This window comes from Ischnura elegans, chromosome 6, assembly GCF_921293095.1.
Source record: "Ischnura elegans chromosome 6, ioIscEleg1.1, whole genome shotgun sequence".
In the NCBI taxonomy this organism is placed as follows: Eukaryota; Metazoa; Arthropoda; class Insecta; order Odonata; family Coenagrionidae; genus Ischnura; species Ischnura elegans.
Window position 1 is genome coordinate 54474431 of NC_060251.1, and position 25128 is coordinate 54499558.

At 40.3% G+C, this 25128-nt stretch overlaps 1 protein-coding gene across 1 annotated transcript in view; it reads left to right on the plus strand.

Moving 5' to 3' along the window:
• Positions 1-3155: 3155 nt before the first annotated feature.
• LOC124160720 (mucin-5AC) overlaps positions 3156-25128 on the plus strand; it is a 594376-nt gene continuing 572403 nt past the window's right edge. The window contains exon 1 of the mRNA XM_046536706.1: positions 3156-4577. Coding sequence (XP_046392662.1) covers positions 4286-4577 — 292 coding nt within the window. The 5' untranslated portion in view covers positions 3156-4285. The remainder of the gene's footprint in view (positions 4578-25128) is intronic.

The window sequence follows — 25128 nt, forward strand, 5'->3', positions numbered from 1 at the left end:
TCTTGTCTGGAGTGTTCACGGGGAGGACGGTAATGGCGGAGAGTTCACTGGCTCGGCGCTATTGGCTAGTGACTACCTTAATGATACCAAATTAAAAGCAATAAAATAAGTTGTTTGGCAAATGCATTATCAACAACCAAACATATTACCAAAAAATTAAAGCGATGTTCCTACCATTATTAGTAACTTACAATTAGAGAACGTTAAAATGAAAAGGTGTGTGACCTATTGATAATAGATTCTGCTCTCTAAAGCATACGAACATGCATTATGCAACTTATAGATTTGGGAAAAGATTAAATAATCTCTTATTAGCCGGGGTGATAAACCGTCCGGATTGAGTGGGGTGAACGATTGGGCACCCATGGTTTGGAGAGCAATGAAACACGCTCTAGGATTGTTATGATTAGTTTGCAAGGCATTTTTTGGTACTTGATATTCTGTTATGTTGTATTTCACTGTAAAATGTGGCAACATAGTTGTAGAAGTTAATCAGTACGATTATTATTATAATGGGTATAATGCAATTACGCGATTATGGCTGCCCAGGCCGGATATACCTGGCTACCATGGTGACGTGCTTGAGATATTTGTCGTGCATTTTGGAAACATGGATAATTTTTATATTATTTCAAGTATTCTTAATTCATGAATAGAAGCTTACTGTGGATGATGAGGTGAATTTCCTTCTATCGAGGCTTATCTGATTCTTTTGGTGACTAATCATCTGTTTTACGTTCCTTTTTTAGAGAGTAATTTAAAAGTGATGGATTATTCCTATCAAAACAGGATCTTAGCAGGTTGGCTTGTAATTCGGCTATAAGTATGGTATTACTTAATAATTTAACCATCAGTTCCTCTGTATTTTTTTTTACTCATTTTTGGTTTCTAAAGCTCCCACATATTTTTTACTGGAAATCCACGCAAGAGTTATTTCTATAAATTCTATTTACCCTACATTTTGAAGTAATTTTAATGTTAATTTAACTGATTTTACCATCGGGAAAACCGCCCAAAATAAAAGCGTGGCTATCACTGCCATATCCAAAACCATCGCTCCAGGAACTAATGCTATGATTCATTGAGTTCACTTGGTAAAGGACGCTTTCACTTCCAAATGTTTGACTATCGAGGTCGGTTGGTCACCGTGACTACAGGGCTATTCCTCGCAAAAGTTTCATAATGGCTCGCTCTCCAGTTCGTATTTCCAAAAATCTGCTATTTCATCATTCATTTGTTCAGACCTCGTTATCGGGGGAGAATGAGTGAGTACAAAAGTCTGCCAAGTTAGCTGTAAGTGCCACACAGAAAATCTAAGCGTTTTTTCCCTGGTGAATGACTTGGATGAATTTTTCTCGGTTTTCCCAGCGGATTCGGGTCTTCTCAGGTTTCCAACCGGTATGGGGATCATTTTCCCTGAAGATGCTGGGAAAGTGTCCCAACGAAACGTCGGCCCACAACACGCAGACCCTAAGCCGGTTGGAAACTCGAGAAGAAGTCATTCATATTCATGGCCTATGATGTCGCATCGCTCATGATACTTACATGCATCGCTCCTCCAAGAAAGGTCTTCATTCTCGACCTACTATTCGCTTATTACTGAAGTTATCATATTATAGAGTGTATGGAAGGGACCGTATTTAACATTTGCCTGTTTCAGAAATAATTAAATTTTCCTCATTAATTTATCAAGTGTAATTTTTTTAATATTTGAGAAGCAGGCATATGTTAACAAAGATTTACTCCATCATTATCATTGATCAGCACTCCTAAGATTGGTTTAACGCAGCTCTCCTTTCCTCAGTCTTCTCCGCTAGTCTCATCTTAGCGAAACCGCATTTCTTCTCTTTTACAGCCTTTATAGTCTGTCCTTTGTCACTCATTCGGGACCGTCCCTGGCCATTCTTCCCTTACACCTGTCCTTCTACGATTCTGTACCCTACGAGCCCTTTCCTTTCGTATATACCCTCAATATTTCAGCATATTAACACAGGTTTTTAAGCAAGTAAAACGTAGCAAAAATACAAGATGTGTTCTTTTACTAAGACTATATATTTTACTTCCATTCCTGGTTAATTGCGTGACTCTTGTTTCTCTCACCATCCTCATAAATATATAAAAAAGGAAATTATTTTGAAAATAATTGAATCGTATTATATATGTATTTGTCCCTGGCTTATTATTTTTATCTTTGAAGCGTATACAATTATTTCCATTCACGATGATGGAAACAATATAGCGTATCTTCAATAGCAATGCGTGCTTTACGAGTAATACACAATTTTCATTTATGCCTCAAGGCAATTATACTTTACATGTGAGTAAAAATTAGGCTGTATTTATATCAATTTTTTGAATAGAACTATTTAAAAAAACTCTAAATTTTGTACTCTTTTCCAATTATGGTAACTCTAGCATAATCGTCTTATGGCGAATATGAACATTAATAATTGACTACAAAATATTTACGTATTTGCTATCGCAACAGAAATAGCGTTAAAATTGTACAAGGTATTCTTGTGAAGAAAATTTCGTAATTTAATATATTTTTTTTCTACATTATTTAGGTCAGCAAGTGGATACAACATACGAGCATTAAGACCGCATCGAAATTAAAACTGCGCCTGAAAAACACCACGAGGAGTTAGTGTTGATTGTTACAGCTTTTCAAAAATCATTCTGAGAAGTTTTCCTCAAGCACCGTGACCATTCATTCGGATGGACCAGCTGTATACGAATGCTATTAACAACATGGAAGTAATGTGGAATCAATGACTGATTTACTGTGGGTAGGATTTTCAAGGAAATAGGATACACTTCGGGAATTCCCTTTCACTGATCTCGAACGGTGAATGGACGCTTTCAAGGTGAAATTCGCGTCGACCCATTTCCCGCCTAAGGTCTCATCGGACCCGCCACCTACGACCCTACGACAAGTGAGTCATCCTATCTCGACGAACAAACAGTTGGTAAATGTGTCGACAGAGGGCACAAACTAAGGGGAAGTGGAAGTCGCGGCGTCATTAGTGAAGATTTTGAATACGAGATGGCAGTTACCTCGCCGGAGGACGGCGAATGGAGTGAATGGAGTTGTTCCCGCGGCCGCTGTCTAATGGGGCGTCGCTACGGTCGCCTTAGAGCACGTCCCAAGCCGGCCGAAGACCGAGGCGGGCGAACTGAATGGAATTACACCTCGAGAGGTTTCGTGGGAAGGTCGGGTTCGCCGAACGCACGTCCCGGCCGGAATAACACGGCGCCCACCTTTCGGATCGCGGCGGCACCGTGGTTTTTTTTTTGTGTGTGAAAAATTTTCGGTGTGCCGCCGATCTTTTTGGCGGGAACTGTGCCTCATCTATTTGTGCTCGCGTGCTAGTATAGTAATACGAATGAAAAACTTCGCCTCGTGCGCATGTGTGGAAGGAAATCCTATCGGCCTACACGAGTTCTACCTGTGCATTTCTCGTTTAAGTGGGCGTTCTTCTGGTGATTCTCCTCTGGTTCAGTGCCTACCTCCTCCGTGAACGTCACTTTTCCTCATACAACACGGCGTTTCTGGATTCGGATGTTATTGTTGATATGAAAGTTTCCTTTCATGAGTTATCTAATGCATTGTTTACGTCCAGTGGTATTCGTGTGTGCGGGTTGATCCGATTTTTCCTTCCGTTCGCTCCTTTTCCCGATAATCACCCACGCTGATCTGCTGTTTGCCCTGTTCTAGTGGAGAAACACCGAAAACGTTTTTGACTTCTCGTGTTTCGTCCGGTCTTCCGTGCGTTACCTGGAGGGGTAGACCGGTCGAACGATCCTCACTTTTATTGGCGGTACCCTGAGCGGCATGTTCCGGTATTTCTTATACGGATTCCGCCTGGAGGAAATGAGTTAACCGTGACGATTTTCTCCACTTTTAATGACTGAAATCATCTCTGTTTCCGAGTTGAATGGAGCTTCTGGTGTGCATTGGCTCCTGATTACGGAGTGACAACTTTGCAGCATGGTTCGCTGGAAGGAAAGGAAGTTCGGATTAGACCGCTATCGGTCAAGTTCTCGAAGATATCGTGCTTGAGAAGCAACCCCCCAACCCCCAATGCATTTCATGTTGTGATTGTGTGTTGTGTATCAGTGACTTTTTTTTTTAAACCTCCAAATATTTCCGCTTTAATTTCCCTTTCGTCCCTCCCAATGTGACACTGGTGATTTGAGTGTAACTTGAGTGGTGAGGGACTCCGAAAGAAGTGACGACTGAGGAGAGAGAGAGAGAGAGTGAAAGAACTCATCCTCCTCAGCCATGCCGTTCATCCAGAAGGTTGTGGAGCCCAAGTTCTTGTGTCGCCGCCGTGTGTGGCCGAAGAACGATGGAGGTGCGGCCGATGTGGAGGATGAGCTTGAGGTGGTGGTCAATGTCGCCCTTAGCGGGGCCCTCAGGCAGCTCTCGTCCCTCGCCTCCCACGCCGATGCCCTGTTCAAGGATCTCAAGACGGAGCTGGATGCCGTGCGGGACCGGACCAAGGCCCTCAGGAGCCGGATGGACTCGCTGGAGGCTAAAGCGCTGGCTTTCAACCCCAGAACCGTCGCAGTCCGTAAGTAGGGATGTTATGATTTCTCCACCAAAATATCTAGTGCAAACGATATTTATGTTTGCACGTAAATGCACTAATTAGTTTTCAGGCGCATTCATTTGGGAATATTTTTATGTGTGTGGAATGGTAAAAATTCGTTGTCTCGGGCTTGACTTCATGGAATCGACTTAATATGATTTAATGTAAAAAAATTGGAATGACAAAGTTTTTTTTTAATATTTCATTATAGAGGATACTATTACTCATTTCATACTCTTTTTCCCGCCTATCATAAGCGAATACCAAAATTATAATTTAGTAATTTGACAGTTTTGTCCGCGGCACATTTTTGCCCCTGGAATCCTGGATGGCGAAAATTATGTTTAGGTTATCCAATTAATCGGACCAGCAGAATTTTACACTCGCCCATGTCCTGAGTGCTGACAATTCCTCTTAGGCGGGACTCGAAACCGCGACCCCAGGGCTAGCAGGCGAATATTTTACCCCTCCGCGACCAGTACCGACAATTGATTGTTAATCTATAAAACTTATACTTTACAGAAGTTTCCTTGATTTGGGAATGTCCTGTCAATCAACCTCTTAATTTCCCCATGCTACCAATTTTAACACCAATAATCAATCATTTGATCTATTCATTTTTAAAAGATATTTTAACAGGTGTTTGTTAATTAATGTATCATATTATCTTTTAATAACTTTAATTTCGGTTCCTTTCTAAATTATATTTTCACCAGTCCTTCACCCCAAAATTTCAACTTTTCCGTACGCGCTATCAAAACACCCATGCGGTCCCCTATACATGGTATCATACGTACTAAAAGTATGAATGCATGTGTCTTGGCTGTAAGCCACTATTCCCAACGCTGAGGTTAATCATTTGAAGAAGTTAATTTTTATAGCCTCAAGTCGGCAAATGAATTTGTTAGGTCCTAACTAACACTAATGCCTGCATTGGTGTCAGGAACTTTCTATTTGTTTATAATCCACTCATTATGAGTTATTGCATTCGTCGGTATTAAGCACGTGTACCAGGATGGACAACTTTGGAAAAATTATGTTCTTAATATTCCAGCGTCATTTTGCGTCGGTTCACACTTACCAGAGGACAATGTAAGTATATATTAGTTTGAAACTGAAACATGGTGTTTACTCTTTTATGATTATTTTGGACGAAAAATCTCAGGCTTGGCTGAAAGAGAGAGTTATCACCGTAAACATACCCAAGAACATCTGGCTGGGGGAGAATTTAGGAGCTTATTAGCAAGCAACTAGTGGATATCTTTTTAGCAATGCGAAGATCAGCTAGCATGTGTTTTCAAGTGCAAGGAATATTATCTCTTTGATGTTTGATCCAATTTAAATACAATTGCTTTCTTCTTTGTGTCCTTCTTGATACCTTGCATCACTGTGGGCCTTTCTTAAATCGTGCGTGGATAGTGAGAGTTCCTTATCGTGCATCCCAGTACTGATAAGGTCGCTCTTTCATGGTACTCAAATGGAAGAAGGGTTTTCAGGTACACATAGACGTTCCCTAAAGGAAACTATCTATGATGGTACTGAACCCAGGCATTTATAAAGTATTTAGTACCAGTATTTATAAATACATAGTTGAAATTTTTTGCTAATTGTTAACTGTTCTCTGTGTGATAGATCCTCCCCCTTGTACCAGGATACCTTAATTTCCTTGCCTCTAGATCTTATTTTCCTATTTACTTCTGTGCTTGTAAAATAACCCTTATTTTCTCTACAATAAATCCTAAGGGTATTATGATCTAATTCAAGGTATTAGTGCCAATATTTTTGTTACGTATCTCTGAATGGAACCCAAATGGTTTTAGGTGTTTCATGTTAAAGCTGTTACTTTATTTTTTGCATTAGGAAACATACTTTTTGGTTAAGCTTGATATAAAGTCCGAAGAAAAATAAATTTCTCAATCCACTTAATGTTCTGGCATTGAATGGTTGGTATTCTGGGAAAGTAAATATCCGTTTCCGCAAGGAATTATTCCGAAATATTTCTTTTCTCTACACTTTGTTCCTAATCGGATGTAAATGTACACCTTATTCTTGGAAGAACTAGTATTTGTTTTGGATACACTGTACTTGGGCATCTGAGTCATCTGAATACATCCTTTTGTGACTCATTGAATTTCAAATATTAGTAATGTAAGCATTAAAAATAATATTGAATTTTATTTCTGATTTTTGAATATGCAGGAAAAATTAAGCTTTATCGGCTGTTTGTATTTTTAAATGCATATTACATAAATATGTCTTTTATACGATAAATTGAAAATATCTGGCGTTCATAAGTTGTCGTCTCATGAACACAAATTTCATACATCTTCACTTTCCTTCATGGTTGAGTGTGTTTTGGTCCTAAAAGTAGACGTACCTCTTTGCAAACATTTAATTAAATTTAATTTACTCGGAAGTTGGTAATTACATAGTTAATTTACTAGCCCAGAGCTTACCAGCCTGGCTAAAAATTTTGTTGAATCTTCTTTTCATGTTGCTAAGTTTCCGTTGGATATAATATCAAAGAGATGCTTTGAAATATATATAATTTCGAAATTACATCTTTTGAAAAGAGCCTCGTGCGAATGAGTCCAAAAAAGATGAGCATACTATCCCACTAATTAGATATTTTTAAATTTTCATTTTCATGTTTTTTTGATGAAAGGGGTCTTCTTTTGCCGCTGCTCCGGGATTTAAGCTATTTCCGTAACGTGCTACGTACGGGAATGTTTTGAAATAAAAGGATGCAACGTTTCGGAATGCTCTTGATACAGGCTTTATTCAACAGCCACGTGCAGTGTCATCATACTGTTGTATGTTTTCCTCTTTTTTTGTTCATCGAGTTAGACCTTGAATGGGATTTCGCAATTGAAAGAGGACACTGAAGTTGGATAAATTTGTGCCCAGGGGTGTCGTACGTTCGTTTTCCGCTGTTTCCCATCCACATGCAGAAATTGGCTTTCTCCCTCCAAACACACACCAGTAGGAGTTCTCACAACTCGTATTACTGTCGCCAAACATTTCGGTTCGGGCGGAAAGCGGTCCAAGTGCACGTTATCAATTAGTGGAAATTTTACCTAACGCGGATTTTATTCAGTGTAAAAATGATCCACTTCTGTTAAAAACCTTGTTTTGGCAATGACAATCCCCACTTCGATGGAGGATTTTATTCTCTTTATGCGTCATTACTTAAATATAAATCCACTTATTTAGTATGTAAAGAAGAACTTTTTGATAAAAAAAAGAAGAAATAAAATTTTAAAAATATCTATTTAGAGAGATATTTTGCTCATCTTTTTTGGACCCTTGGCAGAAGAGTGAATTTATCGATAAAAATGTGGAAAAAAGATATGTACATAGTTTATGATAAACTAATTGAAAGTTCCTGACACCAATGTAGGAATCGATTTTTTAAGACCCTCAAAAATCTGTTTGATGGCAAAAATGTGGCAATAAAGATATTTATATCTCTTCTAAAACTTTGCTTGTTTAACTTTGGTCAAGAATGAAGTTACGGCGTTATAATCCACGTAATATTATTGCCTAAAAGTTTTGTCCAAATTGCACTACTCTCCTTTTTTCGTTACTGACTGAAATGATTTGTTTCGTGAACGAAAATGGTGAATCAATATTTAAAAAACCGAAGATTTCAGAGAAAATATTGTCAGCGAAGTTTAAAAAAATGATTTGATAGACGCTTAGAATTATTGCTTAAGCGTACCACTGAGATTAGTTACTTTCATAGATGCGATTAATATTTTTAAATAGAATCTGGAGATTTTGTTTGGGCAATAAATTCCAGTATAGAAATGTGTATATAAATTGGAAATACAGGCAACCGAAGCGATACGCATTGGAGAGTTTTAGCCTTTATCAACGAAATAGTGAGAGCCAGGTGAAAATCAACACTTTTATCGCAAGCTGTTAATGTCTGCAATTTTTCTGCGACCCAAATTCCAGGTGAAATGACGATCGAAAGTAGTGTTTAACGTGATTTTTTAAAGTGTCTCTGCAGTGGGCATGGAGCCTTTGTTTGGGTAATTCGTCTTTCCTCGCTCTCCCTACCCGGTACCTCTTCTTTCTTCATCCTTCTCCTTCTCATTTTCTTCATCCTTCTCCGTGTGTGTCATCACCACGTGTTGAGTAGCTTCCAAGATCTGTTTCTCTCCCTTCGCAATGCCATTATTTTTATGTGTAATCTCCTGGCGAACTATAATCACGGTCTGTGGGTTACCTCGAGAATTTTTCATCAATCATTAGGCTAACTCGTTGAAGTCTCCCGCGAAAATCGTCTCAAATCACTACATGTGTGGATTCGGAATGGGCGTGATATTTATCATTTTGCACTCGCTTTTCTTGGAATTGGCCCAAGGAAGGGAAAAAAAACTATGGAGAACTGAAAATATAGGTAGGCAGAGAAACTGAGGCCTAGACTGGAAAGCAATTCCCTGTGAGCCATTTTAGGAATGAAAGACCAGCAACGGCCTTGAAAATGAAAGAAAAGTCAGGTGGAGGTGCTGTGAGAGGCTTTGGAGAAGTAGTTAGGGGCATATTTGGGTAGATTTGTGTTCCAATTTGTTCTCGTCATAGTTCTGAGTGGCCTAGCCGAAAAAGGAATGCCAATACCAATTGGCTTCTCTCAAGTGTTTCAACATTGAGAACAGTTGTTTGAGTGTAATTGGAAGAGTCAGACTTACTAGAAGCCCGCTTTCATCAAGGAAACAACATGGTCATTTATGAGAAGTTGACTAACTGCCCACTTTTTATTGCCCAACGAGAAGAACTTAATTTGTTTCTACGATTTCGCGTTATTTACTGTTCCCTCCCTTTGGTGACACGTAAGACTGCTGCACTCCTCAAGGGACCTAAAGATACATGTACAAGTCCGTACCTATGTTACTTATAGTTGATAGAACCGTTTAAACCGTTTACAATTCATTCGTTCACCGCTTTTCCTTTAGAAACTTTGCCTGATATGGCTAAAATTGATATTAACTATTTATTGGTAGTTGTGGTTAATCAATCTCAAGTGTTTAATTCCGAGATAGTATCTAGCACCATTAATGTACGTTCACGTCTCACACTCCTCCTATTCCATAGTACTTCCATGTATTCTTTTAGTCGTATTTTGTATTTTAACATGCTTAGTGTCAAATAATGACTTCAAGTATCTGATCGTTTTGTTTTGCTCCTCTTTCCTAATTATTCACTAATTCCTTTCCACTTAATCTTTTCTTAGTCAACGCAGTTTTGCACCTCATATTGGAGGTAGTTTAAAGAAAACTCTCGAGGTGGAGATCGGAAAATACCGCGTCGTAAATTGGCCCTTCTCATTTCATTTTCTCCCCTGCGTTCCGTATGTGTGTCCATGTGAGTAAATCAACAACCTTCCGCAAAGCCCCACACGGGTCGTAAGGGACTCTCATTGTCGTGGGGAGAGAGCACAACGGCCTCTAATGAGAGCTTGTCCTTTTTTTCTTTCAGTTTTATTTTCAGCTTAGGTAGTCGGGTGGTGGTATAGCGCTCAAATGAAATTTCGTTTCACTCGCAAGGTTCTCGCCCCGAAGAACGTTTTACAGGGGTCGTCCTCGTTCGCGGAATACATTCCAGTCCGTACGCCGGCCTGCATGGGGACAGGGGATTAAAAGCAGGCGGTTGAAGAAGGGGTACGGGAGTTTATAAAACCCTTTTTATTCTCCACCCCCGCACTATTCTTCCCTGCTCGACCCCAAGTAGCCCTTAGGTAATGGTTTGCCGAGTGGTTTGGGGAGGAGGAACTCGCCGGGGAAAATTTTTTATCGCACGAGACTTCATAAAATTATTTGTTCAAACTCGATTCTTTAAAAGGTGCTTAAAAGTTCAAAGTGGTTTTTCATAGGTTTCTCAAACAAGAAACTTTTTGGGTCCTCGTTTGTCTTTTGTTATTGTCTGTGTGGAATGAAAAGGTTCAGGGGACCAAAGGGTAGGAATTATTTAAGGGGATAGCTCGCAAGGTGTAGGTAGGTTTTTCAGGTCACATTGAGAATGACAAGGGCGTATGATGATAACCATTGGTTCTCTCTCTTTCTGTCGGTCTTTTGTCGCGTTTAAATTATTCCACTAATGAGGGCTAACGAAGAATGGCGTTTCGCGGTGTTTGGTGGCCTTTTGTTTAAAAATTCAACAGGCAAGATGCATTCCAAATGGAGGAAGAAAAAATACCGTGTGTAATTGGCTTCAATAATGAATGTAGTAGTTTTTGACGTTTTTATGTGCGGGATATATTGGTGAGGTTGAAAACAAGTTAATTAACGATTTTTTGATTACTGAGTAGTAATTGACAAATATCAGTTCGTTGGTATGAATAGTTTTTTTTACGGATTTAACGAGTCTGTATTGTATGAAATACCAGTTTCCTTGATTGACATTGGTAATTGGCAGATACACGCTAACCGAAATCGGGATTGTAACCATACATAGGAACATTGGAGAAACCTTTGATTATGTGAGCGAAAATCTTTTCTCATTACTAGAGATCGGATAAAGAATTTATTCCTCGCTGGTTTCAATTCAGAAGTATAGTTTAAGATATCTACGAACTGCGTATTGAGGAATATTGCTGCCGAATCGTCGTTTTTATTTATGAAAGCCTTTTTATCACTGTTTACGTCTAGAATATTCTGAATGAATTTGTAGCGTCCGAAAATAATATTGAAATCCCGGTATTTTATTGCAAATTGGTTTCTAGTTTCATCATCTTGGTTGCCATGAATTTCTTTTCTGAAAGTAGGATTGGAATTGAAATGAGTTTCTACCCGAGTTTTTGAAAAAGGTAATTAAACATTCTCTAAATTGGCGTATTAATTATTAAGATTTAGGGTATCCAACACTGTTGAATTGTAACTTCCTGATCGCCTTTTTATTGGCAATAACATCCCATTTATTGTAAAGTAAGGTTGAGTTAGCTGCTGCTGCTTAAAGATTTCAAAAACTGCTGGATAATTAAGTATATCTATGATAGCGAAGGTTTCTGCAGTGATGGTTCTATCCGGTAAAATCATGATCAGGTAAAACAATGGCTTTCCTGCTTGCGAAAATCTTATCCAACAGCCGACTGAAGCGGAAGGAAACCCGAGAAAATTCAGAGATAAAGTGTATCTGTTTCCTCCATGCCAGCAATTTTAAAAGTTTCGTCTGTGTTAGCTGATGCTTTAGTGCGAAAAAAATATCTCTCCTATGATGCATCCTACATTTTACCTGCCAGTACTAATGATGAAGTATTTGTTTTTTAAATTTTAAATTTAAATTTTGTATTTCACCGAGCGAAAAAACATGAAAAAGCTTCATCATCTTAGCTTACGTAAATTCTGCGTAAGCAATTTTGTTTATTGTTCAGCGTCTGCTTTTCGTGATGACGAAATCAGACGCTAGTCCGTTGGTGCAGGTCCTTAAGAGGATGCTTTGACCGGTCTTTCAAGGGACTTGTTATTCGTTTAAAAATTATAGTAAAAGCATCAAATTTTCAGGATATTTTACCAGCGTCTAAATTTGCTCCTTTCTCAAATTCTAAAATGTTACCTCAGTAATTTTTTTCCGATATAAATTTTTTATATTTATGTAAGTTTTAAACGAATGATACGTCACGAAAAGAAGACAAACTAGGAGCGGTCTTAAGGGAGTGAAGCGTCGTCTTAAGGGCGTAGCCTTTTATCAATCAGGAAGCGTGAAGAAAAACTCGAGAGACGAAGCCTTCCTTATTTTGCCCAGCCTGCAAGCTCAACTCTCGGGAAAGTTTTGCAATTTGCTTGTTTTGTTTCCGCCCCGCTCAGCGCGCTGACTAATCAGGGCAAACAGCCCGACGAAGCTGTAAGTCGCAGGGGCGCGCGGCTTTTTAGCGGTCTGGTTCACGCTCAACTTCCTGGGAGTCGTATTACTACCTGGCCACTCTCTGTGAGATGCCGCCCACCCCGGTGGGATGAGGTACCTTCGGGTCCGAGTCGCTCTCACGACACTCGGTGCTTAGGAAAAATCTCTTCGGGAAACATCCGCTTCTCCTTAGGCGAATGTAAGAAAAATAACTAGTCATTTTCTTCCATTGCAATGTTTTTCTTCGCTCTCGTTAGGCAAATTCCTTTCACAGAGTCCAGCAGGTTTGACGTCTTAATTCACTGAATTTTCAAGGGTATTTGGTATTTAATCCATACTCCCCCTTACTTAATCGTGTAAACTACGGATTATGATAGATTTCGAAATTTGTTATTCCTAAAAATATGGAAAACGGAATGTGATCGGCACCTGATTTCATCAGGTACTTCATTCAATTCAAAATAAGGTCGCGTTAATTATTACTTCCCCTTAATTAATTGTGGAAATTTAACGTATTGTGATGGACTTTCTCAATTTAAATTCCTAAAGAAATGAAAACTAAATGTGATCGGCACCTGATTTCATCCTTAGGATGTCAGTTTCCATTAGAAATTATTATTACAGTATTCTACCGATTAAGGTAGGTTTCCAAGGAGTATATATATAGAAGTGATATGGGAGCCTCCCTTTCCTTCCAGCGCTGCCTTCGTCAATTCACTGTGAGGCCTACTCCCTTTCAATCCACTAGAAATAGCGACATATTTATCTCAAAAGTGCTCAGAGTTCAAAGTTTTCATTTTCTGTTCCCTGAGAAAAATGTCACCACTCGTAGCGAGAAATAATGAACCATGATATACTAGCCAAGTTCCCTGCGAAAATCTTCCCCCTTGTTTTTTTATGTCACATTTCCCCATTCTTCAACACAAGTCTCCGCGTTCGCGCAGGGCGGCAGAGTACACCGGAAAGGGGAGAAAGTGCTGATGTTTACCACGCACGGACTATTTTTTTTCTTCACCTCCCCTCTCCATTTCTGGGAGACGTGCTTATTGCTGTTGTCCGTCTTCGTTCTCTCGCAAGTGTGGGCGTGTTGACGCCCTCCGGACGGACTGCTAAGATAAGGGATTGCTCGCCCCAAAGGGGTGAAATGCGAAACAGTTGCTTACGGCGAGCGAGGGCCGCGTCAGCGCCAAAGCCGACAGAAACTGGGATGAGTGGTTTAAGGAATCGAGAATTGCGAACTTGCACATAAAGGCTTACCCAAGGCGATATGAAAGGGTTGAATCGTCACCGTGAACTTGCGTGGTATCTGTAATTCCTAAAGTTAAATTTCATCGGCTCCTTATTTTATCAGGCACTCAGTGTAGCTGCGGATGGAAGTTCCTGTTAGGAATTGCGACATATTTATTCGAAAGTGCTCAGGGTGCAGAGTTTTTATTTATTACCTTTGAAAATTGTCACCACTTTGAGGGAGAAATATTGAACCATTATGTGCCTACGAAGTTTACAGCGAAGAATACTCTCCCTTGTTTTTGTGATACATTTCCTCATTCTTCAATACAAGTCTCCGTGTCTATGTGGAGGTGCCGCCGCCGAAAATTCTGGGGTGCACCGTCACCGACTAAGCTGAAATTAAAATATGCATATCTCAGAATGTACTCGGTGCCAGAAAAAATACGCAATGTTTAATCTTCATTTTTCACTTTGAACTGGATGATTTGATTTGATATGATCTAGATCGACTTAGCTCTCTACTTGATGCCGGAGTATTTAAGCATGCGATTGTATTCTGTTTGTGTGTATCTTCCAGAATACTCTTGGTACTAAAAAAACTACTCGATGTTTAACATGTCATATTTTTGAACTTCGAACTGGATGATTTGATATGAACTACATTACTTAGCTATCTGCTCAGTGAAGAAGCATTTTGGCTTACTCTGTTTTCTTTTTATTCTGGCTAATTATTTTTGATTCTCGAAATGCAGAGATTGAGTCTGCTGCCACATATTTTATGGTAATACATCTCTGTTTAACTAGTTATTTTAGCTCATGAAACCGATCCTTTTCTCCTCGTTTCTGTATTGTTTTAGTTTCAGGTGCTTTGAGATGAGAGTGGGTGAATATTTCGGGCAAAATGCCGTGCGATATTGCTGGGTTACTTTAACTAAGGGACTTCATGGAAGGCGAGGCAGCCATTCAAGGATGAATAATAAATGTGGCCGAAAAGGTGAAACCGCCGATGAAAATTCGGTCGAGTTGGGAAAAGTTTGAAGTTCAAAAAGTCGAGCTCATTACGAGATAAAAGAGTTCCGAAGGAGGTGATTGAGGAGGGAATATTGGCTAAGGGCGTAAGAGGAGAAGAATCATTTTGTCGGACGGCAAAAAAGAGAAAAATGATGTTTGGATCTGGTGTGGTGGTTTGATGAAACCAGATGAGTTGAGGAAGGAAATGCTTGAAATATTCTCCGAATACCTGTAACGCTGCCAGTTAGAATATAAAGGAGATTTTGTAACATAATAAATAAATTATGTACTGTTTTTAAGTGTTTCATGATTCTTAGGAAAGTGTAAAGAATTGCGAACTAAAGTTTGAAATAGATTTAACACGCAATCATTGATCGTTTTTACAGTTATAAATAGTTGTCTTGTTAGCGTCAACTAAACTCTCTGTTAATAAATATATTAATACATTGACGCTTCTTTTTGGTTAACTTATTGTTTGTTTAGCCTCTACCGGTTTCAACAGTTAGGTGACATTCTTAAGGGAAATACATTCCAAGTACACAATTTCTTCCTTGTTCAACTCCCAGACTTCAAAATATCCTTCCCCGGACCTCTTTTCGTCTGCCACTATTTTTAAATGCTGAAATGCCTCCTGAACAATTCACCACCCTCTAACCCATAATCCCCTTCTAGTGTTAAACATTTTGTTTCTTGTTGTTTGTTCGTTATTTATTGTATTATCTTGAAACTGCTATTTACTTATTGAGGTCAGCCAATTTAAAAGCCTTTGAGCCGTTTTTGGTGGTGAAAAAATAAATAAAACGCGGTATTCTGGCTTCTTTGTTGCATGGTCTTGTTGGGTTCTTCTCTTGGAGTATGACCCATGAACGATGCTCGGGATTGTTGATACTACGCACACCCGATGCTCCAAGAACGTTATGAGCGTTTTAATTGCGCAGTTACATTTTTGCCAACTGGATCAGTGTTTGGGCTGACGCTGCTTATGCACTATGGACGCATATTTTTCTGGGGATTTGCTAACGAGATCACTACATTTCGTGGATATAATATATTGGATCTCAGTGTCCGAGGAAATCCGTTGGTTGCTGCCGCTGCAGCTTATGAAAACATATATGCATTGATATCATATAAATTTGTTTGCCTCGGACAAACGATGGAATTAGAAAGGCTTCTTTGTTATCTTTTTACTCTTGTTTTTACTCGAGTTCGGCGAAACGTGGAGTTGTTTTACCGGATGTAGAAAAGTGGACTGGAATTTTTTCCATGAAAATCTCTTAGCTCTCTCCCTGAAGCTCCTAAAGGGAAGCAAGCATTTACGACTCCTGACGAACGCTATAATGGTGCTTAGGAAGGGTATTTTTTCTTCAAATTACCCTTCCATTCTTATAATTAGGTGTTTAACTATTTAACCGGCGTTTGAACTCTCAGGATTGTTGGCGGCAGCTCATGGGCGTAGTTTTGAAGGGGCAATGGGAAGCCTGGCCTCCCAACTTAAATAGTAATTTTTCCAAAAATGTACGAAACCTGTACATTCAAGTACCATGGCAGCAAAAACATTAAAATTTTAAGTACGTTTAAAACATTTTAGTCTTATATAGTTCTTAAAATACTATTTACAGAAGATAATTTCAATAAATTTACCATGTGAGGCCCCGGGACCCCTACCAGTTTCACTTGGGGGTATTCCGTAGCCCCTAAACCCCTGCCAGAATTGCTGTCCCCCTCGCCTCAACATAAAACTATGAACTCCGCCCATGAGGTAGCTTCTTGATAACATTGCTTTATATGCATCCCTCTGGTGGTTACCATTAAAAAAATGATTGAGAAACGGCGACACTTGTTTACGCCTAATTAATATTAGTTTTAAATAGTTGAGATCATAATTTGAAAGTACCAATATAGTATCATGAAGAGGAGCAGGAGAGTGATTTCGCACGGCACGGACGTTGGAGGAAGGTTAGAAGAGAAATAAATGGTGGACCACAAGTTGTCGCCAATACCATTAGGAGTAAAATGTAGCTTTATGTTGCTAAATCTTAATATGTATACGGGCTGTGAAATGTATCGGCAGAATTCTTTCCGTTTGATGATGAAATAGCAATGATGGCAATGATGCTACTTATTCCCACTTATACAGAGTTACGGAATGTTTTTATCCCATATCTTGTATGATATGCGGCACGATGTGGTTGAAGTTCAATATTAGTTAAATGAGACATTGCAATATTTCCACTGGATTTATTCTAACACGACGCGTTTCGTACTTGCTAGTGTTGTTTGTAACAGCGAAAATAAATCCAATGGAAGTATTACAATGTCTCATTTAACTAAATTTATATCAAATGGTGTCAGAAAAGTTTCTCGGTTTTTCCACCGGTTGATGTCGTCCATGTCTCCCGACGTTTCGATCCGCAACTTGCTGATCATCCTCAGGGGATCTTCCGAAATTCATTCGTAAGATCCCCTGAGGATGATCAGCAAGTTGCGGATCGAAACGTCGGGAGACATGGACGACATCAACCGGTGGAAAACCCGAGAAACTTTTCTGCAACTGATACGCCGGGAAAACCTAAGATCATACAAATGGTGTCAATTTACGCTGGTATTAACGTCATGATATTTATTTACTCCATGCATATTTATTTACAGCTAGGTCTATTTTACTCGAACATTCTCCTCTTCACGGTTTAAATAAAATTTGGTCAGTTTAAAATTTCTTCGTCGATACATTTTCCACCTCTCACTAACGCTAATTTTAACAAACCTCCGTGTATGCTGCTACTTTAAAAAAAAGCTTCCAAGCCTGTCATTTACATCCGGTGTGAAGGAAGGATGGATCTTTTAAAAAAAAAAAAAGACATTTCAAGCCTTATCACGTTGTCCTTTCGGGTTAATTTACAGCTCCTAGAGACCAAGGCTTCTGACGCTTACGGAAAGTAGTGAAAGAAAGGGGCCTGAGTATACAACCCTGTAGGTAATTCCCCTTCACCATTGTCGCCTGCCGGCCGGAAGGGAATTCGCGGAAGGACCAAGAGATCTCTCCCTCCACGTTTGAGGGACGGAGGGTGCCGTAGGAGTGGAAATTCTAGTAGGAAACGTTTGAGTGAGGTTGTAGACCCGGAGAGGGCGGGCGTGTCTGAAGAGATCCCGGCTAGGGCTTTAAAACCAGCCGAACGGCCAAGGAGTGCTCTTTACAGCCCTCTCTATTCCCTCGGGAGGAAGGTGGGGTCGGTGTTGGTGAGGGGCGGGAAGGATGGGCGGTCTAATGCCTCGTTCAGACTACTATCGTTCCAGCGATCGTCCTGACGGCGGAACTACTTGTAGTGAACTTGCGTTCACACCTCAACTAGTAGTTCCGCCAAACTACACCACAACGTGTAGTTTGGCGGAGAAAGAATGTTCTGTCTCTGAACGTTCATTCTTATTCAGTCTACCTTCTTCCATTAACTCCCATTCAAAGTGTGTTCCAAATTTTGGTCCTTTTTTTTCATCCCTCATGCATCTCGCTTCATCTCCATCGTAATTTTCCCCCTTCTCCTCGAATTATCTTACGGATACCTCATTGCTCTCTTCATTATTTTATAATACCATTGAATATTATTTTGTTCATTATTGTAACCTTTTGCTTGCCATGTGATTATTGCTTTCCTCGTTATTGTAACTTAAGCACTTTGCGATGTTTGTACGCTACGAAACCGGAAGAGGAAGCGACAGAGAAGCACGAGAAGTTTTTGAAGCTCCCATTTGAAAATCATCCCAGTTGTTATCCCATAAAAGAAGTCAGAATCATCGTCATCTGGGCGGAAGAAGAAGTATACGTTAAACGCGCGGTGGATACAGTAATATCCTAACCCTGCTTACCTTGCTAACCGTCAGTCTGTTGTTCACTCTAGATTTCGGCGTCGGACTCGGTGGCGGCGAGGATAAGTCCTCGCCTACTATACCTAAAGTCGCGGATTCGAGTCCCGCCTGGATAGGTTGCCCCTTACAGAACATGGGTGTGTGTGATAGTCTGTTGTTGATTGTTTAATCGCCCGATGTAAAGATCTCATTGTGCTGTTTTCGGGGGTATTTGAGGTAAATTGATACATTTCAGCCCTTTTTAGCAGGTGTAACCGTTTAGCAGGATTAACCGCAGGTTTAACCGTCGTGGTGTAGATGCACGCAAGTTCGTACGATCGCTGGTACGATAGTAGTCTCAACCAGGCATCAAGAAAGGGGTTTTCTTCTCCCCATCCCTTCGCAAACACTCTCTCGCTCCGAGGGAATCTCGAATGGGCCTCCTCTTAAACTATACCCACTCCTAGGCCGGCGTCGTCTTCGGCCTTCCTCATCGCTTCATCTACACAATCTTCCACGGTGCGTGTGAGTCTCCATTTACAGCCACGGGAGCCTCTATAATAGAGCAGTGTGTTCTTTCTCCCTTTCTCGGTCCTGACTTCTCGAGACCCAGAATGCATGGGTTCGCTTTTTATGCCTTCCGCAGTCGTAGTTGACGATGGTGCGTGTAAAATCCTTGCTTGGGCAAACGGTTGAATTGTCGTAACTAGATTTATGGTGCCATTTATGCAGCGGAAATAGTTTATTTATGGAAGGGAGTTCAGTTAAATGTATGATCGAACTAGGATAGGACCTGTGTGATTGGTGAGGAGACGAATGGAATGCTACGGGAAGAATATTTGTGATTGCAACAAAGAGAGACGTTTTGCTGGCTAAGTAGGAGTATTATTGCTTGATTCAATTCACCAAGATGACTTTTTTCTAAATATATTTGCTGACAATGTAAAACATGTATAAATCAGGAAATAAAACTGTGATTTCTTTGAGGAATTCGTAATTTTAACACGAAATCCGTAAGATAGACAGGTAACGCGTTTTAAAACTGGTTAGAAAAATATTAAAGGGTTATCCGAAGAGAAATCAAATTAATTGATCGATTGATATACAATCTGAATGAGAGTTGAAATCATTATTGACTCTCTCTTAATCATTATAAACTCTCATTTAGATTGTATAATTTACAAAGAGGGTAGCATTCGTACTCATGACGTTTTTCGGTGACGCAAAAAGTTGAGGAAGTTTGTCATTGTCACTGTTTCAATCACGAGGACGACTTTGGTTGCCGACTTTGGAGGTGATTGCTCTCTGCCCTAAATGTGTGTATGCACTGGTTTTAAATACCGCATGAGTGGATTTTCTTTTTATTTAAAACATTCCAGATTGATTAATCCTGAATGCTCATAACTTCACTTTGGCTGAGTCCTTGGTAGATATACGGATATATTTATTAATATTTTTAAAGAATTATAAATAAAATATTTTTTCACATTTCACCTCTAATTCTTGTCTGCTATGGCTTTGATTAACATATATGTAATCGTGGTCTTATAAAATACTGTGGATTTGATGATTTTACGGTATAAATTGAGTGAGTGCAAGGCATGATGAAGATTTTATTCCCAGTTTAGAATTTTACTTGCTTATTTTCATCAGCGCTTCTTGGACAGGATGGGGCTCAGAAACCACATTGAACACTCAATCTCCCTTCAGCAATGCAAATAATTTCAGGTAATATCAACGGCGAAAATTGTAATTCGTGCCTCGGTGGCACCTGTCCTCGCCTGCCGCACCCAAAGATCGCGTGGTCGAGTCCCGTCTAGTTAGGTTCACCCAATCCAGAGCATGGATGCTTGTGTACGTTTAAATGTTAAATGATATGAAAATACCGATGAAAAATTTAAATAAATAAAAGATCGTAGCACTTTTCTGTAATTGTTTTTGCTGCGTACAGTGCGTTGCGGCTCACTGAGCCATCATCTGGTACAAGACCAGGTAAAGTAAAAAGTACGCAGTGAAAAATTGTGTGGAAAAGTGCTACGATCTTTTATTTATTTAAATATGTGTAACTTCCACCAATTGAAGCCTGAATCTGTTGAACTTATACCGATGTAAAAGTTCAAACAGGACTGCTTTCGGTGGTTTGGCTATAAACATACGAATAAAAATTAATGTAAATGTAGTGCGCTCTTGATTGAGATTTGTGGTTGCGCCAGACATTAGACGAAGTGTCTGTCGAGTCCAGGGACGCCGACTTATAAAAAATATTGGGGGGGCCCAAACCGGGGAACATGCTCCGGGAAATTTTATAAGTAGTGAGTTTTAAGTTTTTTTAAGCATTTTAGAAGAGTCATATGATAAACATTAGAGCCCTAATAATTCGAATATCGATACATGGACACTCCGGAGAAAATCGGCAAGCCTGACACATTTTTTCCTCTCACCCATAACGAATTTTTGAGGGGGCTCGGGTCCCCTCAAGCCCCATGGAGTCGGCGCCACTGGTCGAGCCATTTGCATTCGCTTGCGTGCTTACTCGCTCATTGATGTCCATTCGCGTGGGGAGGGAGTGACTCCTTCACGCAACTTGTTCCATTCAAGAGAATTTCACCATCGGAGAGCATTTAGAATGCCCCCCGTCCCGCCCTTTCCATTCCTTTGCTCTCTATTTCACCTCACTAGGCTTCTCTCTTCCTAACCCCCTCACTCTCTCTCTCTCTCTTCCTCTTTCACATCCATCAATATCCCTCTCCTATCCCCCGTCCCGTTTGCTCTCCCATTCCCGTCATCAAAAGCAGTTTGTCCCGCGGGACCGCATGGTGGGTTTTTAGGACCTCACGCTGCGGGTAAGGTCCTCTCTTCCTCCTTCCTATAACTTTAGGACCTTGGCCTCGTCCCCGTTTCTCTCTCGTCCGTGTCCCTCTTCGTCATACTCTCTCTTCATGAGAAGAAGAGGCGCTCGCACACTCCGTTCGAACCCTTCCCACAAATCCCAAAGGACTTCCTCTCACGTCAGCGTTCAGTCGAAAGCGAGACGAACGGCATAAAGGGAAGAAAGGGAACCGGACTGTTCCACTGTGCCGAATACTTACTTTCCGTAATTACAGCCTTCGACTAGGCCACGCTCTTACTCCAGTAGACCAGGGTAGTGTCTCGCTGTCCTGTAGTGTCGAGTTAGTTAATGATTTTTTTATACGATCGCTAATCGATGAATCAATATTGAAAGAGAATCCACCGAAAACGCTGTTAATGTAATTTTCTTTGTTCTTGGGCTATCTACAAAGAAATTTACACTACTGTACACTATGAATGATAACTCTGACTGCGGTGACAAATGTATTTTTCCTCTCAATCTTTTGCAAATAAATAAATTAAAGTTCATAATTTTTATTGCTAGATTTCTTTATAGCTCGAAGTAAAATGGACTGTATCCTACTTTAAACTCATACATTGATGATTAATTATATACCTATATTTATTGCAAATTGAAAATGTTCATTATGCAAGCATAATTCGCTTCTCGCCAATTTTTGCCAATGTGGACATGCATTATGCATGCATGAAAAGGTTGAAAGGTTGCTTATATTTTTCTTCCATTAATGGATGTTGTTATTTTTTTCCTTCGGGCATCGTATAAAACTTAATGTGCAAACCCGGCATTAAAAATTAGGAACTGGCATTCCTTGACGAGGAATCAGCCGGTGGTTTCTCATCTCTCATGGCGCATTTTTCAGAAAATGTCACAGGATATTTCCGAAAAAAAAAACATCTGCTGTTGAGGATTGAGCTTTATGAGATTTGGAGCTCCGCCTTCAAGCAAGACGGCGGCGACTCGCCGGTTGCTGAGGCTATTTCAATGGGGCTATGATATAACTCCATGGCTCTTCCCTTTTGAGTGTCACGCTTTCGACGGAGATGCGCGGTGTCTTCGTTGGCCGGAGTCGGTTCCGAGTCGGTTATTCCGTTCCAAAACTGACCTCTTTTTTCCTCTCCCTTGGTGGTAACCATGGGAGCGGAGTCCTGCAGATTTATTAGTCTGCTTACCACCACACATGCCACGCCCAGATGAGTCTGACTTGCTCTTTCGTCCGTACGATGTCAACCCCCCTCCCCACTGACGAATGTGCAAAAGCGGAACGTCGCATTTAAAGTACGAATTTGCTCCTTCAGCCATTTTTACGTTTTGCTGCGAAATTTGAACTGAAGGAGGGGAATGCGTTGGGTAGGAGGTTTTTACTGGGTTTAACCACGTAATCAAAAAAGACAATAATCTAGAAGCGTCCCTCGGGCTTCGCACCGTGTGATGTTTTATGAAGATTCGGATATTTCGAAAAGATACTTTATTTTGATTCTATAGACGCTCTATCGCGGATGTGTAATAAATTCTCACAATTGTGATTTAGAGCGAATTTTAACTCGCCAGTGAGAACACGTCTAGATGATGATAGATGAGTCATCATTAGAAACGCTGGCTTCATTAGGAAATGTCATCGAGTGCGATGCCGAGAAACGTTTAGGTATTCATTGTCTTATTTAGAATTATTTTTTTTGCCAAGTCGACATAGTTTTTGATTGAATAATCAGAACTCGGCTGATACTCGGTCGATAATACTTTAGTTCTAACCTTGCATGGATTTACTATAGGAATTACTAACCATGTACAAGTTTTGTCTTTGCATGAATATGCATGTATAATTTGCTCATATGAGTAATATTTCTATTACCGTGGGGTGCGCATGTGACGGTCCTCTTGCATGCTATATGTTGGTGATTGGTCACCCCCTACCAGACAGCCAAGAGGTGGCTCGCAGGGTATTATGTAGATGTAGTTATGGTAAATTACTGAGTGTTGTCCATTAGGTGCGATATTTACTATATTTTGGTTGGGGAGCATGGTAGCCTAATGCGTGGAGCACTTGGTTTCTGATCGATGGGTATCACTTTTATATCCCAGGTGAGTCCATCAGAAACCCCCAAACAAAAAAAGAACAGGTCCCCTAATCTAGAGTTTAATAATAATTTTGGGAATCCTATTACATACTGCATGCTGGTGATTGATCATCCCCTGCGAAACACCCTAGAGTTGGCTCGCAGGGTATTTTGTAGATGTAGAACTATCACCTGTGGCGTCTTCTAGGGTTAGCTTTATTCTCACCTATCCATACATACCTCGGGGCTGAATCACTGAGTGCGTGATTATATTTTCCATAACGTATCATTTATCATTGTTCTGTTGTGTACCCGAAACACCTCGGGCATGAGTGCACTACTGCTTCATAGCTCTTCCTGGATGAAGTCCATTCAGCCGTGCCTTTTTTCGCCGAAAGGTTCTTGTTTCATGTTCTCGCGACGAGATACCATGTGATGGCTCGCGTGTCCTCTGAGGTCGGATTATTTGGAGGAACTTGACGAGGAAGATGGATAGAAGGGAGGTAATCCAAGTATCACGAGACGGGAGCAATTACCTCGACGGCCTGAGAAGGACGGTTCGCGTGAAAACCTCTTATGAAACCTCCTCTTCTGACCGATAACACAGTCTTGAGCTTGTGAAAATTCGCTCTCTCCTTTCTCTTTTTTCTCTCCGCAGTCTACAGCTACATACATACACCCACTTCATCCTCAATCTGAGGTCGTAAGAACACGCCAATGGGTTTCGTGGGTGGTTATTTGTGGAAGTATTCTACTGGACAAGGTAGGTTTTACGTGGAGAACTTTGCGAATCATCCTACATATCCCTCATCCTTAAATTGGGCTTCCCTCTCCAATTCCTAGTATTTCCTATTACTTCTCAAATTTATGATGTTGTTCTTTCTTAGGAATATTTGGGATTCTATTGATTTTTGAATCGCTAAATCGCGCATCCTCATTGATGATAAAAATAACTATGTTTGAATCCAATGGGTTCATTCGATACTATTAGCATCGACTCCTCTGCGACATCACGAGGCATTCTCTCCTGTTTAGTCAACGGAAGCATCGATGTATGTATGGACATTTTCTCTCCCTCAGGTAAGGTAATTTTCTCTCCCTGAAAGTGATCTTATTCCTTGAACGGCTATAACCTATGCTATATCATTTACATATTTTTATTCAAATTCAACCAGTGCTGGAGTTTCTACTTCCATAAAAATTTCTTTTATGCCAACGGACAAGTCTAGGACACTTTTGATGTCTTTCCCTGTATCTACGACCTTCCAGACGTAGCATTCTTTTTTATTATGCAAGTATTCTGCCGATTAAGGTAGGTGGAGTACTTTTACATTGAGTACTTGACCATGGAGTAAGAGGCATTCCAGCAGCCTCCCCTTCCTTCCTGTACTTCCCTCTTCAATTCACAGTAAGGCCTCCTCCCTTTCATTCTATCTAAATATCCTATTCTCTTCCTTCCTCTCCCTAGACTACCAAACATTCTACACTCTTCTGTTTTCAACATCCCCTCCCCGCTAATTACACCTTCCATCCATACTTTCTGTCTCATTCGTATCTCATCTAAAAGCTGCCTCTCCTCACCCATAATGCCCAGCATTTCGTCTTTCCTCCTCTTCACCCACTTCACCTTCTCCATTCTTCTCTTGGCCCACATCTCGAACGCCTCCAGTCTTCTTTCGTC